This window comes from Trachymyrmex cornetzi, unplaced genomic scaffold (genome assembly GCF_001594075.2).
Source record: "Trachymyrmex cornetzi isolate Tcor2-1 unplaced genomic scaffold, Tcor1.1 scaffold488, whole genome shotgun sequence".
NCBI lineage: Eukaryota > Metazoa > Arthropoda > Insecta > Hymenoptera > Formicidae > Trachymyrmex > Trachymyrmex cornetzi.
Genome location: NW_017299706.1, coordinates 446,066 through 466,859, shown reverse-complemented (window position 1 = coordinate 466,859; position 20,794 = coordinate 446,066). Strand labels below are relative to the sequence as shown.

The following is a 20,794-nucleotide window of genomic DNA, read 5'->3' as shown; positions in this document are numbered from 1 at the left end:
CAATTCAGCGCGTAATTTAAGAGACTACAAATATAGTATATAAATTCACATAAATTTATTTAAAGCACTTAAAAGGTCCAGCTTTAACCGGTATAAGCATTGTTTGCCGGTGTGAAGTTGGCACCCCATTTTGAAAAAATAGATATTTTATACACAATTCCGTTTGCACCCACAATAGTTCTACAGTTCCTGCTAAGTTTTAATAATAGTTCCGCTGATTTAGCTTAAAAAAAAAAAAAAAAAAATGGGGTGCCAATTTCGCGTGGCACCCCAAGAATCGCAAAAGTTAATTTTTATCACGAAATTCTAAAGTTCTCGAATAGTAAAAAGTCGGCGAGAACTGACCGTTACGCGGTATTTTACTCTAGCGGTAGGGTGCTGGATCTCACATTAAAAAATTGTTTAAAAATACTTAGAGGCCGGAACACTGTCGCTGAAACCTATCAGGAACTGTAGAACTCTTCGAGAACTTTAGAATTTCGTGATAAAAATTAATTTTTGCGATACTTGGGGTGCCACGCGAAGTTGGCACCCCATTTATAAATTTTTTTTTAATTAAATCAGCGAAATTATTGTTAAAACTTAGCAGGAACTGTAGAACTATTGTGGGTGCAAACGGAACTGTGTATAAAATATCGATTTTTTCAAAATGGGGTGCCAACTTCACACCGGCGCATTGTTTCTTACTTATTAAATAAGTTAAGTCTAATTACATGTAAGTGAATTTAATTTACAATTCAACAATGAGTTACAATACAAAGATAAAGTGTTTAGTTTAATTTTTTATATAAAAATACATACACATATATGATATGTTTATATATGTATACGTGTATTCTAATAAAAGAAAATTTTCTAACTGATATCTCTATAGCACACAGTAGCTAAAAATAAAATAATTAAAATCTTTTTCCGACATTCTAAAAAAGCTTGTGGATTTAAAAATATTTTAAGTATGCTCAAAATAAATATGCAAGTCTTCTATTTTCATAATATAAAAAAATATTAATTATTTTTTAATGACATATTTTTGTCCAAATAGGATAATTATTCATCTACTTCACGTTATATATAATCTGCTTTAAATTGTTAATGCATAGTATTAATTATAAATTTTCCTTTATTATACATATCATATATGTACACACACACACACACACACACACATATGTATATATGTGTGTATATGTGTGGGTATGTATGTATATGTATCATATAAAATATAAGTTGCTATAAAGCAGAGGGTCTCTCGATCGCGAAAAGTGATGGAAGACATAGGTGAGTCAGATAAGTTTCAGAAGGTTGCAATTGATTTTGTGGACACATTCAAAGTCGGTAGCAAACATCAACAATAACCAACGCGGAAGAAAACAGGTTGTATTTCCAACTTTGCTGAGAAACCAAACAACATTTCTTAGAAAGTTTGAAACTTTCAATTACAGCAAAAAGATATAAAAAATCATATATCAAGTTTTAACATATTTTTCAACAAATTGAATGCAGTTGATCAAATAAATGATAATTGTTTACATCTAGAAAGAACACATGCCTTTGTTACTTTAGATGCTGAAAATATTCCATTTTATAATATATAAACTGAAATGGTTACGTTTCTTATAAAGTAATATAAAAATAATTGTTTTGCAAAATTTTTTAATAGATAATTAGTTATAAAATATTGATGCGCTCACTCACATTATGGAGATTATTCACTAATTTAAAAAATGTAGAAGAACTAAATTTTCCTTAATATTTTGATATACATATTTATGAAACATATACATCTTAATGATCAATCGTTCCAAATTAGGAAAGACAGATTCCAAATTTTAATTCTTTGTTCCACTTTACAATGCGTCTCACATTTTGTCTCAAATTTTAAGGGCATGATTATAAATTGTCCATCTTTTAAATAATAACTGAAAATAATACCTATGAAATATGATTTTTAACTAATATATGTGAAGAATTGTGATTTTTTATTTAAAAACCCAGATAATAATATGTTCATAAAATACATTCAGTAGAAGAGCATAATTTTAAAAAATAAATATGATCTCGTAACTTCTCTTGACGTAATTTTTGTTGTGATCTCACGTGATGTTATTAAGAGTTATTAGTTATTTACAAATATAATAATATTATTACAATAATAATTATTTTAAAAAATGAGTATCTATTAAAATTTAATTATGACAATTAATATTGAATTTTTTTAAATGTTCTTCTTTGCCTTTTTTTTAAAGATTGGTCATCTTAATATACATTGCAGAAATATGGAAAAAAGGATTATATGCATATGCACGTTTATCATTGCTTCATACTGGCGTCAGATTTTACGAAACGCGTTATTCAAAGGATAGCTTTAAAGAAATAAAACTGGAGCAGAGTAGACTTGACGTTCAAGCACCTATGTTACATAATGGCTGATATTCCGGCACGTATTATTGGCTTAAGCTCGAGAGGCTCCGCGAAATCTATAGAACCGGTCACGTATCGGCTCTTTCATTATGAAGCTACCGTACTCTTCCTATGCAATGATAGCAAGAATAAGTATGCGGACGTGTTGAGCTTCTTTCAACTTTCCTCTTGATCCGGGACAAATTTCGCTCATTTACATTTACATGCCGTCGTTAAATGCACGCGATGACCAATGAAAACTTTTATACCGCCGCAATTCCGATGTCGCGCATTCATCGCAACATCACACGATCTACAATGCTATGATGTAAGCATTTATCCGTTATTTGTACAGAATGTTGCAAAACTAGACTTTTTCTTTTGTTTGCAAATGATATGTTGAACCAATTGATTCTAAATAAGAATTCCTTTGAGATACATTGTTCGCGAAGCTTTATTATACGATTATTATAGTATTATAAATGACTATATATAAATTTTATGTTCTATATAATTCTGAAAAATTATGCACGTGTGTGTGTGTGTCCTCGAAAAATGATATGCAGTTTTCTCGATACAGATAAAGGCATTCCCTGACCTTACACGTACTTTTCGTTCCTGACAACGTATGTGAAAGACAAACTATGCGCTCGCATCGAAGGCGCCATAGAATTTATCACGGCTGATAAAAATGATAAACAAGTAGACACAAATAAATCGCATTGTTGACGAAATGAGACGGCACCGCTGTGTTTATATGTAAACGCGATAAAAGACTAACAAATAGCGTGTTTTTACCATACTACGAATAAACCATTTCGAATAACAATTGCTAATTAAATATAAAAATATATCTAAATATTATTTTATAAATATTAAAATATATTTGATTATTTCACACTACTTGTCTCAATAATTTTTTCATTAAACGTTTTGCATATTTAGCGCAAAGTAATAGAATATTAAATATAGTGTTAAAAGAAGGGCAAATTAAATGTAGTCAAATTAAATTAAGTTTTAAATCTTTCTTCTAACATTTTGATGAGGCTTATGTTATGCATTTATGTATATATATATTATATATATATATTAATTTATTTATTTTTATCAGAATATATTTTTCTATTTATATATTACCCTTATATTTTACAACAATAATAAAATCATTAAAAACATTAAAATCATTATAATGCAGTAATTAAGTTTGCAAAACAGAAAAATATTTAAAATGACGAATATTTCGAACGAAATATTGGTTTGTCAGTGAGAGAATCAAGAATTATCTCGTCCACTCATATTTTTACGTTTCTTCAAATTATCTCTTTCAACGAATGTATCGAACGCGTGCGTATCATTGTTCGTAGTCTGTGCGAACAGGGACAGATTGACGAGAAGAATTTATGTTTACCAGTCGAGAAAGTTCAAGTAGGACAGTGCCACCCGACGATTGTTGTAAATCGTATTGAACGCTCGAAAAGTCGAGATCGAATAGCAGAGAAGATCGCGGGTGTTTCATTTAATTCTTAAAAAGATATAGTAATTTTTATTAAAGTTAAGAAAGCTATCAACGCCTCGTCGCTATAAATAGTACGTAGTGCATAGCTAGACACAATAGTCCAATGGGAATTTCCAGAGACAACGTCGAATCAAGCAGTGAAGAAAGTCTGGTACGTAATAACCAAAAAAAAACCGAAAGATTCTATATAAAAAATTCAGAAAGTGCTCCAAAGGTGTAAAATGTATTATATTTCTCAAGTAATGTAGTTACATATATTTGCAAATAATTATGCAGAATTTTAAATAAAAATATTTTCCAATTGGTTCAATTCCAAAACGAAAAAAAACTTCATTTAAAAGATACATCATTTAGTGAGTTTTTAATCTAAATATGTTTAAATTTTCAACGCGATAATAAATTTAAAATTATCGATATTACTCAAACTATTGTCGATGTTGAATACTCTATGACGCAGTCACCGGAACGGAATTTTTCAATCAACTTTTTGTTTTAAAGTGAAATTTATACTTTATCTTGAAAAGATGTTTTCTAATCAGTGAAATTATAATAGCATTTCATTCCTCGAATTTATTATTTAACAGGATATAATTTATAACAGCATATAAAATTTATATTATTTATAATAGAATAGAAAAATAAGTTGATTACATGCCGATTCGAATTTCTAATAGAAAACAGATAAATAGAATTACGGGGGCATGCATATTCCTCTCTAGGCAGTATTAAATATGGCCTTCTGATTCTAAGCAATATTTATTTATTGCGAAGAATGCATTTGATATTATCATAAGATGGGAATTACACGGTTACATACAATCATAAATTTAAATTGTGAATACGAGTCTAAGTACATATGTAAATTTGGCTTGCCTCTATGTACAGTGATCAAACATGCAAAGAGTCTTCGTTTGTGTTATTTCAACATCTGAGTATAATTATCAAACTAATTGTTTGTATCTCCAAAACATGATATCAGAACAAAATTCAGTTCAAGTACAGCGAGACGTTCAAGTTTAATTTATTACAAAGAGGCTGTTGAGAGAGATAGATAATCTCTATTTCAAATTTAGAAAGATATTTAGGTAAAATTTTGATATCTATATAATTTTTGCTTTTTTCTAATAACATTAATATTTATGAACATGAATATTAAAAATATAAAAAATATGTTAAATTGGTAAAATTGTCAAGTATGTATATTTGTGTTATAAGTAGTGTCAGTATTGTCTCTCATTATCGAAATCTTTTTCTTTCAGCTAAGATGCAGCAGTGCAAACAGAGAAGGTACGTTCCGCTTGATATTTTGCCATGACATGGATATTGAGAAAATTAGCACTTTAACTAATCGCTACAACATATTTCGTAAGCAGAAAAAGGGAAAGAAAAACACTTCTTCCTGTATTAAATATCACAAATGTCTTATCATTCAACGAAAAAATACTTTTCAAAGAAATGCATTATATTTAAGTATACTGATTATGGTTTAAATACAAAATGTGATTGAAATTACATTATGACATAAGTGAATTTGTCTTATCGTTAAATAAAATGCTAAGAAAAAATTTTAAAAGAAAATATTTGACATAAGATAAATAACATTTTTATGAAGTAACTTCTTATACAGCCAACTAAATAACACATCCAAAAAAGTACCTTAGTAAACATAAATATACTGAGCGTTAAGGCATTTATGATATTATCTAGTTTACTACGTGTATTTCAACGAAGTTGACTGATCTCTACTCTATCTGTCTCTTGTCGCAATCGGTGTTTGCTCGTGATCTCTCAAGATCAAGAGAAATCTGACCGTATTTATTGTTCCGAGAGGAGCAATGGGAACGCCTCCGACATAGCAGATTAGAACAGTAGCATTAATGATCGCTGACACAGTTGAATCGAAATTCTTTTCGAATTTTGTGATGCCTATTAACGGGAGTCGAATTTCTGAAGGCAACGAGTAACGTGTTCCAAGAAATCCGAGACCAGTGCCTATCGCCTAAGGTCGACCTGTTAATGCGTAATCGAAACGATCTTGCGAAAACGAAAACGTGAGAGAATCCAGTCGTTGCATTCGGATGAACACGAGTTAGTGAAAGAAATCTCTGGATCAACCATCTTATTGTGTACTTCTCACTTTTCTCTTCTTTTTCCATTGGTTTTGCCACCAATTCATAGAGCAACTTCTAATCAAGAACGAATAAGAAAAAAGATCATTGTATTGTAACAGTTCAGGTATACAGAAACATTATTTTGCTTTTCTCATATACAAACACACTCGCGCACATATACACAAATAACTGCAGTTGATACATCATGATGTATCACAATTAAAAGCTTTCAACGTTAAGCGAATCCATTTTTTGAGAAATAAGGTATCTACTATTAATTAATAAAGAACAAAATTCATATTTTGCGAGATCGTAGAAGTACTGTCGAGAATATTTTAGTTTGAGAATATTTATGTACTCTTTTAATATATTTATAAATAAATATTTAAAGTCTTTTTAAATTCATTATTCACGGATTTTATCCAGAGGTTATGGCGTCACTTATCATGTCACGATATTATATGACACGCACCTACGCATAATATGACGATGTAATTATAATCGATCATTATCAATTGCTACTTTCAAATACACGCACGTAATGGTGAAGAGAAAGATTTAGTAATATTGACAAATGTACGCTGAACTCGTTCGTTATCATTGGCCGACGTAACCGGATTGCGATATAGTGTTAACTGCTGGCAGTGTGTTTCACGATCCGCGCGATTTGCTCTCTCACGACATGTGACATACTGACATCACGCTACGGATCCAAAGAGAGTAGCATGTCACGCAGTGAACGAATCTTTAATTTATATCGCACGAAGGATATACGACTAGTGCACGTGTTGCGGGAAGGAGCCGCATGTTGCATTATGCGCTCGTTTACCGCCGCGTACACTTGCGGTTCGCGAAATCATGCGCATAGTCGAGTAATTACTCAACTAGTGAATACAACGGAATTTAATTACTAATTTAACCATTTGTTCTTGCTATTTTGTGCTTTTCTTATGTATTACTATAGTGAAAGTTACCATACGTTACAGCAAGTGTGCAACGATCAATGATTACACCAGCCTGAGAAATGAAATTTTGTAATCATTGTCTAAACTTAGTAAAGTGATTTAACATAAAATTGTTGCGCTGAGTCCGAAAATCAAATTCATTTGTTGCTACAAGTAAGTAATTTTAGCAAAATCGCAGTAACTATATTATACAAAAAAAAATTACGGGTAAAATATTTTATGTTAGCAATATTTAATCCTCAATTACAAAAGTTCTCTCTCTCTCTCTCTCTCTCTCTCTCTCTCTCTCTCCAAAAAACGATTTTAATTTACATCCAAATTTTTCTCTTTGTTATATTTTTCACAACGGGTTTTAGTTCATTTTTTTTCAAAACTCGGAACTATAGAATTATAATATAGTATAGAATTTAAATATGTAAAAAAAAACGGAAAAAAGTTTCGATAATAATATTAAAAGTTACGACCAAAACCGTAAGCAAAAGTTTTGCAGAACAGTGCAAAAAAGAATGTTTTATTTTAAAATTGCATTTTTACGAAAAAAAAACCGAAAAATAAAAATAAGTATTTTAGAAAGAGGTAATATTATAAACTTTAAAAAAAACATTAGGAGAAAGTAGAGGAATTGGGCATATCTAAGGATACGCATAATTTATTGCTGTGGAGTGGTTTGTGAATATGAGATATGAGAGAGAGAGAGAGAGAGAGAGAGAGAGAGAGAGAGAGAGAGAGGAAGGGGGGAGTGGAGGAAACATGGGAATAGAAGCCATAAACTACTATTATTGTATAGTTCCATTCTACTATCATTATATAGTCTCATGTTGAGCAATTTTTCATTTAGTTGTATTTGGCAAAAAGAGAAAAAAAAGAAAAGTCAAGTTGAATAATTGTGCGCATAGGTTGGATAATTATGAGGAAGACAAAACCGTAAGCAAAATTCGACAAAAATCGTAGGAAATTAATGAATAAAATGAATATTTCATAAAATGTTGATAAGGAAATGAGAAAATATATTTTTAAACCAAAGTTAATACAAAATTTGGCAAAATGTTACAAAAATTAGAAAAATTGTATTTGAGTCTTAGTGCAATCACTTTTATTCGTCTTTTTTCGTAATTATAAAGCATTTGAAACAATATAAAAAAAAAAAATAGTCATGTAGTACGTGCAAGGCGGATAATTATGTGCATTTTAACAAACTATAACTTTAAATTACCACCGCGAACTCAATCGATAAGAAAAACGTAAAAAGTAATTAAGATTATTTAAAGACTTTTTTTAACCTAACTCAATAACCAATAGCTTAAAAGACGCACATAATGACGTATTTTAGTACGGTATGCAAGGTTAAATAAACAAATAAAAATATAGACTTACCATCTTATTTTCACCAAAAATTACATTAAAATACGTGATTTACTTTTTTTACTTTTGCTACTAACTACGTTTTTAAATGATATAATCTATGGTTATATCTTAAAAGAACTACTTTCAGCTTATAAATTTCGCCATGGTTGAGTCTCTATTTAAGGAAATGCTAAATCAGGATGCTCACAATTATCCATTGCGTACAATTTCTTCACTTTCCCCTATAACGTTAGTTTCAAAAAATAGAATTATTTCAATGAATAAAATTGCAATATTTTGAGACACGTTAATATACTGAAAACGTGAAGAAAATAATGTTATAAATATAATGTTATGGCACAAATAATATTTGTTAACATAAATATTGCTAAAATTTTGATTAATTATAATTAATACAAAAAAATAGAATAGTTTTATAGATAGCTAATATAAGCACCGTAATATGCTCCTGTTTCCACTTTTAGTATAAAAATTATGTAAAATATCTTAGTACTTTAAAATAATATAAAATGTTAATTAAAAAAAAATATCTCAAATATTCCATAAAAAAATTATTTCATTATTTCTTACTTGCGATTTATTGAATCTGTTGTTCAATCGATATAAAATGGAATTGATAGTCATCTCACTTTTACAATAAAAATAAAAAGAAATTTTTATAAATAAAACTATTTTTTACTAGAATAATCAATTTCAAATATTAGTGAAAAACTTATGAATCTACAACTTCTAGGTCCAAATGACCTATGCCAGATTTCTAATAGTGTCCATTTGCAGAATATAACTTCCACCATACGATTAAGAAAGAGTTCAAAGTTTTCTTCATATACAATTCAAAATCCTAGAAGTGTACCAAAAAAAAAAAAGAAATAAGAAAGTCTATATCTTTTTTAAAAATTTGTATATGTAAATTCTAAAATATCGTAAAATTTTCCATTTTATATATTTTTCGAAGAAAAATTTATAAAATTTGGAGGTATTTAAGATATTTTTTAGAAGTTTTTATATTTTTCAGAAATTTAAAATATGGAAAATTCTTGAAAATATTATAAGATATAAGAATCTTTTCATCAGGATATTTTGCAAAAAAATTGCTATTTATTAATGCACATTTATCTTAATCATATTTTTTATTCTATCCTTGATCAATATTTTTATCAAAAATTAATTGTTGTAATCAAGATATTAGAATCTTAAAAAATAAGATTAATGCAAAAACTTAATTTAATAAAATGTGTATATTAAGTAAATTCTTCTATATGCTTCAATTTCTTGCTCAAACTTTATTGTTAGACGCATTATTTGAATGGATAATTTGAAACTACGTATTATATTGTTCTATGGCACAATTGATAATGTAACCAATTATGATAAAGGAATAAATAAGAAGATAACTATGTATCTATGGATAATTTGTGCATGTATAAAGTTTCAGCCAACGTCATGTGACGTTCTCTGATTAGCTAATCAGATACTCTTCCTTCTCGCTACTGTTTACTTACAACCAGACAAAGAAATCGTATTAGCAACTAGAAATTTGAGAACAAAAATACCTCAACTATGTATTATAAGTTGTAATAAAAACAATGAGTAAGTTTTAGGAACTAAGAAAATAGAATTAATCATTTATTACAAATGATTAATATTACTATATTTTTTTAGTTCGTTTAATTTATTTATTATTCTTACGACTTTATAATACGTAGTTGAGACGCTATTTATCCTTAAATTTCTATATACATATACATGTATATTTTTGTACATATATACATATATAAGTTTTTCAGGTATTATCATTTTTGTACAGAACTGAAAAGATGAACTGTTGAGATGTATATCTTATTCACTTTCGTCTTCGATGAACCCAAAATACTCGCATTCAAGAAGCTATTTCATTAAAATAATGAAAAGTCAATGAAAAATTTTATAATGCTGAGTCTTTTATTATTGTGTGCTAAATAGATTTTTTCTTGTTAGAAGAAATTAAATTGCGTTGCGTCCCTCTGGTAGCAATGCCGCGTACTATTCACGGGTGAGCAATTTTAATAATGAGTTTTTAAATGTATTTTTTTTTTAATTATCTCAATAATGGCTAATTAGTTATTTATTATGACAGTAACTTTATTTCAAAAATATATTTTATCTAAATTAGAAAATGTTATTGTTATATCTTATTTGCACGAAGTTTATATAATTATATTTATGTTATATAATTGAATTTATATAATTATATTTATGTTATAGTTGAGTCGCTATTTCAATAGTTCACAAATACTCTGTTGACGTGAATATTTTTATAATATTTTTAGAATATTTTTATTCAGTACTTTTAATTCTTATTATTTTATAAAACTAGTTGCAGGTACTTAAATTTTAGAGTTATTAAAACTATTTTGTTTTCTATCAGTGTATGTACATACATAGAATTATTTGATGACTTATCTCTCTACTTATATTCCTACTATATCTCTATTAATGTAATATCAATTGTTTCGCCGCGATCACAATTCGCTTATCCATTATCGCAAAGACCAATTAGCGGTTGACAGAAAACCCCAATAAAAAAGTCTTAAAAGTAAACCGTGTGTACCCGATGGCATACGCACGTATTACACTTGTTTAAAATTATCTCCATTGCATTGAAAATATTTAATTAGGATATCGTCCAATTACCAGTATCTATACCAGTATCGTTACAAGCATGCGCTTAGTTATCAGATCTGCTTAGTCCGTGGAAGTTCTTACGCTTATCGCGAGACAGACATCACGAGTAGACAGAACAGTGAATAATCGTAGAGATTCAACATACCGCGGGAGAGACATTTTAACGATGTCAACAGGTATAGTTTGTGATAGAAATACTAATAATTCTAATCTCCAACTGATTGGATTGCAACAATTATTATTGTCAGTTATTAGAATGCCGCCTTATTAAATTAATCGTGAACAAGCGGATTTATATTCAGATCTTAATTCATATCCGCTTTTGGATAATATATACAGTATTTAGTACAAAAATTATTAATGGTAGTCTCTTTTTAAAGAAATTTCAAATTTATCCGAATAATATTTTTAAAAAATGATCAATATTAATTATTCATTTCATTAAAAAATTGATTTTTAATTATTTCAATACTGAAAAAAAGTCTAGTTATAGCTATCAAATATTGAGTGAAGTTTCAACTAAATATTGAGATAATATAACTAAACATAATTTTATCTTTACAAATATTTAGTAAGTATTACCGTCGATGTGATATCGTTTGATAAAATCCATGCATTACAATTTAATTTTTCCGAAAACAGTTGCCTCAAATATTTATCGATATAACTTATTAAATGATTGAATCAAACAGCCACGTATCATATAATAATATTCAACTGTATTATCGTTTACTCAATTAATTTTTTTTTTAACAACGCCAGGTATGCAAATCTAATCTCTTCAAAATATTTGTTTCGGTTTACATTGAGCAAACGAAATTTGCTTACGTCAACTTTAACCTGATAGAAAATTTATGAGATTAATAAATTGCACTCGTTATTTACATGACCTTTTGGGGAAATTACATTCCATGGTTATGTCACTTCGATAAAATACGCATACATCGATAATATACGTAAGCACAACATATACATATTGGACGCAGTATGTATAAATATGTACAAGGAAAGAACGATTTTTGCTGAAGTATATAAAAGTTTAAGTAGATACAGATTTGGAAACAATTTTGTTGTATCATCAAAATGTCAAACATGATGAACAATGCTGCAAAAAGTTTCTAGCAACCGGTTTGACCATCCTACATAATTATTTTGATGGCTCAATAAAATTATTTTCAGATCTGTATCTGATTAAATTTTTAAGATACTTTAGTAAAACCGTCCTTTTTGTATGCATATACATATAAAAACAAGTGTTTTTCATTTAACTCGTAACTTGGAGATCATATTTTAGTTTTTCTGATATTGTAGTTTTGTTCATTTAGCCAGAAATTTTTTTAGTTGTATCTACTATTATATATATTGTATAATGAATCCTGTTTTGCAAGCAAATTCCTTATTTAATAATTTTCTGTATTATAATTTCATGTCTTGAATTATTTAATTTTACGATTTACTTTTAGTACTACGAAAGAAAATATTCCATATGTTCTTAAATTGTCCAACTAAAAACATATACTGTCCTAAGGTATCTAACTAAAAACATATGTCTCAGTTACGAGCTAAATCGGAATTAATCGAAATTCGAATTGGGCACGTCGTTTGATGAACAACAAACACAGTAATTTATTAATTGGAATTAGACGAAAATACGTAATAATGCGCGCACATATGTACACACACACGCGCACGCAGAGTGTGATCTCATCCAATTGTTGCTTGTTCGCAGACTATTTGAGTGACGATATGTCGACGACTGGCCCGGAATTGATGGTCAGACGACCAGTCTACCAACAAGACGAACTTAATCACTTGTGTAAATACGTAAAACCCAAGAGAATCCGTAAGTGTCGAGATCTATTCGCGTGAGTATGTACTAGCTTAGGGTAGATCGCTTATTTTCCCTTCACCACGTTTGTCTTTTACTTCGACTCGCGTGTTTTCACGGGAGACCGCTTCTCCACGCGATAATCTGCTCGAAATATTGGTTGTAAACATTTTACGCCAATACTAGAACCGGTTAATGAAGTTAATAAATCGGTTGGATAAGATAAGATTTCATTTGAAGGCCACTGCCCTCTTCTAAAAAAACTAAACGATGATGTTGAATCTCTTTAAGAAGACTGAAAGTTTAAACTTATGGAATTAATCCGTATAATTTTATTATTGCAATATTTTTGAAGAATTAAATCAAATATGCTTTAAATGATATAAAATATCGTAAATAGTTAATTCTTTTTTTAAAGTCTGCTTTATATAATTAAAAAGATAAAGCTTTATTTTCACTTTTTACAATGTCTACATTTTTACGAGATAAGGATGCATATATTATGATAGGTTGTTTTATTATCTAATTTACTTAAGCAAAGTACTTAAATAATGCAGATAATACTCGTTCAGCTAAAGAAAAAATATTTAATCGAAAAATTAATCAGATTAAGAGATAGGAGCAATTTTTAGTAGGTAACACTATTTGCCTCATATTTTGCATAAATCGATTTTTTTCGTTATTCTATACTTACACATAAAAATATCAAGGTTAAATCATTAAAAATGTCCTTCTTTGAGAAGTTAAGTTGTACATGAATAATTTATAAGAGATTTCGTATCTCATATGTCGGAATGTGTGTGTGTTTGTGGGTATTAAAAAAAATATTTCAGATATATACGAAATATACCTCTGATCAAACATTTAGTTTTCAATAATGACTGTAATAGTTTTATGTGCAAAATAATAAAAAAATCAATTCATATAAAAGTAATTATACGAATTCTTGCGTAAAAATTAGCCAGCAAATTATTAAAAAAGAAAATCATTTCTATCTCTGATAAAAAATTTCAATTATTAAAAATTTCTTAATTGGAAATTTTTATGTACAAAAACAGTGATTACAATAATCTTCTCTTTAAATCTTAAACTCTTTTATTTAATATTCTCTGTATATATGTATGATATGTATCATTACACACACACATATGTATAAGATTTATGATTTTACAGTTAGCAATGAGATGTCGAAACGATGTAAAAATATCAAACCGGTTGCACTTTTAAAAAAAACAATACCTTTAATTGACTGGCTTTGGTCGTATGATTGGAAGAATAATATCTTAGGAGATATTGTTGCCGGAATTACTGTGGCTGTTATGCATATTCCACAAGGTATGTTGCATTAAATTTTTAGAACATTAATATGCGATAAATTAAACAATAATCAAAAGGAAAAAAGATAAATAGATGGAGAGAGTGAGAGAGAGAGAGAGAGAGAGCAAAAGAAAAGAATTTATTCAGCTGAATAAATTAGGATTGAAGATAAATGCGGAGTACTAAAATACCTAATTGGAGAACGTGATATTTTATAGATTAGTACAGAGATTCATAGATTATAATTAGAGTAACATAACTTGAGGCATATCGTGACATAAAAAATTGATTTTCTATAAATGGTACTACTTATGATGTATGAAAATGGATAAAAATATTGACATTGTCCTATTTAAAATTTAATATAGATATTTTAGTCTCTAGGAATATATTAAAATCGATAATATATTAAATCGATATTATATCTTTTTAGGTATGGCATATGCAATATTGGGTAACGTTCCGCCTATTATTGGTATATACATGGCTTTCTTTCCGGTTTTGGTGTATTTTTTTCTTGGAACATCCAGACATAATTCTATGGGTATGCATGCCAAACGTAGATTTTATTTTTAAGAAAAGTATATTATATTATGTAATGTACGAAAGAGAAAAAAAAACAAACATGCATTATGAGGATATAATCCGTATAGGAAGCTAACGATTTGTTAAAATTAACGTATAATTGTGCACTAACATTTATTCAGATATTACATTTGGTTGCTGCTTAATTTAAAAAGTCTAATAATTAAGCAGGATTGCCGTTTTTTGTTAAGGTACGTTTGCGCTTGTCTGCATGATGACTGGCAAAGTTATTACGACATACAGTAGTCCTGCAGTTTGGACAAATAATACATCAGTCGAGAACGGCACCTTAATTTCCGACGTAAACCATCAATATTCGCCAGTGGAAGTTGCAACCGTAGTTACGTTCACAGTTGCCATTATACAGGTAACTACATTGTATACAATTCACCGTTATGATGCTTACTACGAGGATTACAATACTCTTCGACATATTTTTTTCTGATTTTTTTGACTTTTTATTTTGAATAATTTTTATTTTCTTTTTAATAAAATATCGTTAAAAAGTTCATATACGTTAGACGATTAAATTTCAATTTCATCGCATTTATTTTTTGATGTAAAAATTTTTGCTTGTCATTATACATTTGCTTGTGCTCTTTGAAATTATTTTTAGTCGATTGGAGTTGATTAATTTTCCTGCATGAATATATACGCTCGGTGTCAGTTTTATATTTATTTACTTTTTATTTTATATTTTAATTTCTTTTTGTATAACGTTTTTAAGGCACGCTTAATTTAAGAAACTATGTATTTACTATTTTCCATCAGTGTGTTGGTCCGTTTTAATTATCATTCCTATAATTGCTAGTGCATATTCGTGCAGTACAGTTTCGCTCTCTTGACCTCTCACATGATATCACTCAAAATCTCTGGTCTAGTTAGGAATGTACGTGCTGCGTTTGGGTATAATCTCATCTCTCCTCGCGGACAGTCTCGTGAGCGGATTCACGACTTCAGCGGCAATACACGTATTTACATCGCAAATAAGAGATCTCTTCGGACTGAGCGATCTACCACGGCGCAAGGGTGCGTTCAAGCTTATTCTCGTGAGTACAATAACAATTAAGTTTTGTTTAGCGCTGCAAATATTAGTCGACTCTTCTCTTTCTAGGACATACCGTTTCCGATATACTACTCCTTGTTTTTCCTTCTTTTTCCTATCGTCATCAAACAAAACGTTTGCATACGCCAAACATTTAGGTTGCTGTGGTAAACGCTTCCTGTAGATATTCTCGTGCAATCAAATTGTAATTTAAGCGTCAAGAAGGTGTTATGTAATGTATGTAAAGATTACGCGATATTGCAAAAGGTCAGGGTTAATATTTGCGTCGCGCTCTATGACATCTCGTTGTTTTTGACGGTACAAAGACGGATTAACAAAGATATAGATTAAAACAATTTCAAATTACATTTTTTAATTTTAATACTTTTGAACATTGATTATATTAATATTGCTGGAAGATATGCAATATGATAAAATCAAAATTGAATATATATATTTTTTCGTTTCAATTTATATTAACTCTTTATTTACTTTTTCAGACTTATGTAGATATTTTCAATAGTATTAACAACATCAACATAACGGCTGTGATATTATCTTGCATCACTATCTTAGCTCTTATTTTTAACAACGAAGTTCTTAAGGTTTGTTATGTTAAGTTAAGATTAATTATGCTTTGCAAATAAACGAGGTCAAAAGTATCTGATATACCTCTACGTATATAATTCTCCTTGGGCATCTTCTCTCTCTCTCTCTCTCTCTCTCTCTCTCTCTCTCTCTCTCTCGTGGAAAACAGGCATACTGTACTTAGGACTCCTGAGGTCCCTCTTAAATACTGAATGCCTCTTTTCTATAACAGAAAAAGAAAGAGAGAGAGAGGAGGGGGGGGAGAGAGAGAGAGAGAGAGAGAGAAGATGCCAGAGGACAAAAATATACGCAGAAGTCGGACACTTCTAGAACAGACCTCGTACATTTTATATAAAAAAGACATATATAAAATTAATTACATTTGCGTTTTCTAAAAAGAAATATTCTGGATTTCAGCCAAAAATTTCAAAGTTTTGCCCCTTTCCAATTCCGATAGAAATGTTTGCAGTGGTAATCGGTACTCTGATATCGATGCAAATGAATCTTGCGGATACTTATAACGTAGTAACAGTTGGCGATATACCAGTAGGGTAAATGTGTAATTAAAATTAGTATTCGATTAACTCAAACAGTTTGCAAAAAATGTTTGTTATGAAAATATTAACTTTTCTATATAACTGAGTCAAAATTAATTTACTAAATTAATTTTGATTAACTCATTATATATAGAAAATATGTTTTTAATAAAACTATAACAAATTGTGAAAGTAAAATAAAGCAACTTTAAATTACTGTAATATTAAAGTTTTTAATTCAATTTTTCAGACTGCCGGTCCCATCTGTACCACCATTGTCACTTGTGCCCAACGTTTTAGTAGATAGTTTCGTGATTACTATGGTTGCTTATACAATATCAATGTCTATGGCATTGATTTTCGCGCAAAAGGAGGGCTATGAAATCGATTCTAATCAAGAATTGATTGCGCAGGTTTATTTAATATTTTTAAATATGTATAATAAATACGCTTATATCGCTTTATATGCTCTTAATATATACACCTATAAAAATATATCAATTCTATACAATTTTACAGGGACTGGGAAATCTTGTAGGCTCTTTTTTCTCCTGCATGCCTATCACGGCTTCATTATCCAGATCATTGATCCAACAAACTGTAGGTGGACATACACAGTTGGCGAGTTTGATATCATGTGGAATTTTGATGAGCGTATTACTATGGATCGGGCCATTCTTTCAACCTTTGCCACGAGTAATTATTCTTTTTATTGTTTCTATCTCATGATACAAGCGTCAGGTGATGATCAAATGCATTTGATGCTTGTGAGATGCGCAGTGTGTTCTAGCAAGTATAATCGTGGTGGCGTTAAAAGGGATGCTGATAAAGGTCAGTGAATTTATCAAGTTCTGGAGATTGGACAAGATGGACGCCGGCATTTGGATTGTCACGTTCATTATCGTGATTCTTTTCGACGTTGAGTATGGATTATTGGGCGGTATACTTCTATGTATAGGAAGGTTACTTGTCCTCGCAACGCGACCTTATACGTGTAAGCTCGCTCTAGCACCCGGCACTGAGCTCTACTTGGATACTAAGAGATACAAAGGAGTACGAAGAACTTTTAATTTAAAAACTCTATTTTTTCTTATTAATCTATTATTATAATGTGTATAGGGCGACGTACGAAATGTCACACCATTTAATTACTGCATTCAAATTATACTTGTAAAATATTTTTTAATTATGTGAGCAAATTCTGTACCTACTTCATGGAAATTTTGTTAGATGTCATCATGAGTCAAAATTGGGTGGAAGTAAAGGCATTAGTTCGTGAAATGCAGGGTGGCACACGAATTATCATACTATATATTTGTTTTACATATAATTTTTAATAAAATTAAGATTGGTACAAAACTGGTATAGAATTAATTACTAAAGTCTGAAACATTTCAATGGATAACATTCAATATGACATTGTTTTGCCGTATAATCTTTTGGAGACGCACACTTATGTTTGATTTTTTTCAACACATATCTTCAAATAATGCATGGCATAATGACGACGTCTTTGAGTCTTTGTCACAATTTCTGTTTCCACGAAAAACAATACAACTATCTCTTTATATTCAACATTTTTGGTCAATCTCGTCCGTCGGCCGCTCTCTCAGTTTCAATTCGTAATGTCATACCTCACAGAATTCCCAAGAAGTACAGAATTTGTGTTCACACAGTTAAAAAATGGATATTTCAGAAGTATAGTTTTAATGAAATAAATAAAATGGCATGACATTTTGTGCGCCACCCAATATCATAAGTATAATTTATTCTCTTAGAAATAGTAAATTTTTTATAAATTTCACAATTATATAGAATTTTTGGCGTTTTAATAAATCATTAGAATAGCAAGTTAAGAATAAAAATTACTGTTAACTAATCAGAAAATAAATATTTAATAAATATTTCAGACTGTAGAGATTCCCGGCATCAAAATCTTCCACTATTCCGGTAGTTTGAATTTCGCATCTAAACAATACTTTCGTGAGGAAGTGTATAAGGTTGCAGAGCTAGTACCTCAAAAGGAATTTAAAAAGCGACTACAAGTTACATACAACAGCACCATAGTGGAGGAAATTAAAAAGGTAAATAATGTGCAATTTATACTTTTAAAACTATCCGCATAGGAGAATATATTCCACTATGATATATTAATTTAAGATGATTGATAATTGACTATATTGCATTTGTTTAATACTTCATCTATAGTCTCGTTACTCGATCTTTACAGTTACGTATTCTTGTACTGGACTTTACTGCATTGTCACATATCGATCTGGCAGGCGCGAATGCAGTGCGAAACATTATTGATGAATATTGTGGCATAGAAGTGTCTGTTTATATAGCAGGTTGTTCCGGTAAGTATATTTAATCTTTAATATAAAATTTTATCTATATAATTTCTTTCTTAATTGATATCTACACTTAAGTTTAATTCGTGATACAGTATGTAATAAGAAAATAGAATCAATGATACATTAATTACTATGTATAATATTATTTACTCTACATAATATTTTCATCTCTTCAACGATCGTTTTTTTTTATACATTCTGCAAATATATAAAAATGAATCTTACAATTCTTGTATTTCAATTATCATGAATAAATAAAGAGAGATTGTTCTTATAAAAATCTATATGTATCGAAATGTCAATATATTAAGAAAGATTACAGAAAAATTAATCTTTAATAATAAAAATTGATATATTGATTACAGGCCCTGTATATGAAACACTGAGAAAGTTTAATTTGGTCGAACATAACGAGAATCACTTTTTCGCCATATTCCCTACTGTTGCTGATGCGGTACATTTTGCGCGTTCTCACAGTGAAGTGCCGTCGACATGGAACACTTGCACCCACGACGAGAACTACATCAGCAGACTTTGAAACTCGCGAAACGAAATCACTTATATGCGACATAAAAAAGCGTTCGGTCAAACGCTTCCAACGCCGCGAATATTTACACACCTTATCACGATTATTTACCCGCTTCGCAATTTAGCTTACTCATTTAAGGTGATAATATTCGATGTTATCGTATTTGCGGTGATTAGCGAAACTTCCCATCTACAGGCGTTACGATGTTGTGTTAAGTATTTAATTAAGCGATCGAAATAACAAATTTTATCGGAGTAACATTTTTTAATTTTTATTAAATAAGAATTATTTTAGTGAAGTATCTGAAAATTTTTTTGGAATATTTAAATAGATACAGTTCTGAAAATAATTTTATTGGATCACGAAAATAATTAAGTAGGAAATTCATAACATGATGAACAAAGTTGCACATTTTTTTTCTAGTAAAATACGTCAAAATAAAACATTTTTTTCATAATTATTCATCACCCTGCACTTTTTATAGGAGCAAAGTAATATATAACAGGTTTTTTTTTTTAGAATGACAGTACAAGAATATAATTTATATTAGAAGCTTATATGATATTAAACGAAAAATATAAGCCATAATTTCAGAAATTAAAAAAATAAAAAAGATTAATAAAAAATAGATTTATAATTACAGCGATAAATAAACTTAAAACAAATAGTTAGAATTTAGGTAAAAGTTTATAAGCTAAGAGATTATATAAAAAATGCTAATTGCTATGACGGCGTTAATTGACGGATATAAACCATATTTTTTTCAGATAAAAACTATATTGTTATCTTTAAAGAAACCATCTAATTAAGGTAGATAGAACAAGCTAACGAGAACATTAATGTAGGGTCTACAACAGAAGTAGTAGTCGTAAAGTTTTAAATCGTAAAAAATGGACAAATCATAGTTGAATCGAATGTGAGAAGAATAATTGACTATTCTGTCTGTATTCATAGTGAATTCTTATGGGCTTTCTACATAATCTAAGTTTGA

The 20,794-nt window shown here is 29.3% G+C and overlaps 2 protein-coding genes across 2 annotated transcripts in view; one reads left to right on the top strand and one right to left on the bottom strand.

The window, feature by feature from the left end:
• The window catches only part of LOC108765408 (uncharacterized), a 65,457-nt gene that overhangs the window by 40,460 nt on the left and 4,203 nt on the right, over positions 1–20,794 (bottom strand). The gene's annotated exons all lie outside the window — the stretch shown is intronic.
• LOC108765404 (solute carrier family 26 member 6) lies at positions 4,020–20,052 on the top strand. Its single transcript, XM_018514099.1, has 15 exons — positions 4,020–4,067; positions 5,176–5,203; positions 12,751–12,864; positions 14,023–14,184; positions 14,600–14,710; positions 14,943–15,118; positions 15,633–15,800; positions 16,297–16,401; positions 16,802–16,935; positions 17,171–17,333; positions 17,440–17,616; positions 17,701–17,973; positions 18,831–19,004; positions 19,151–19,277; positions 19,640–20,052. The coding sequence occupies exons 1-15, from the start codon at positions 4,020–4,022 to the stop codon at positions 19,810–19,812; spliced, it is 2,133 nt and encodes a 710-aa protein (XP_018369601.1). The 3' UTR covers positions 19,813–20,052.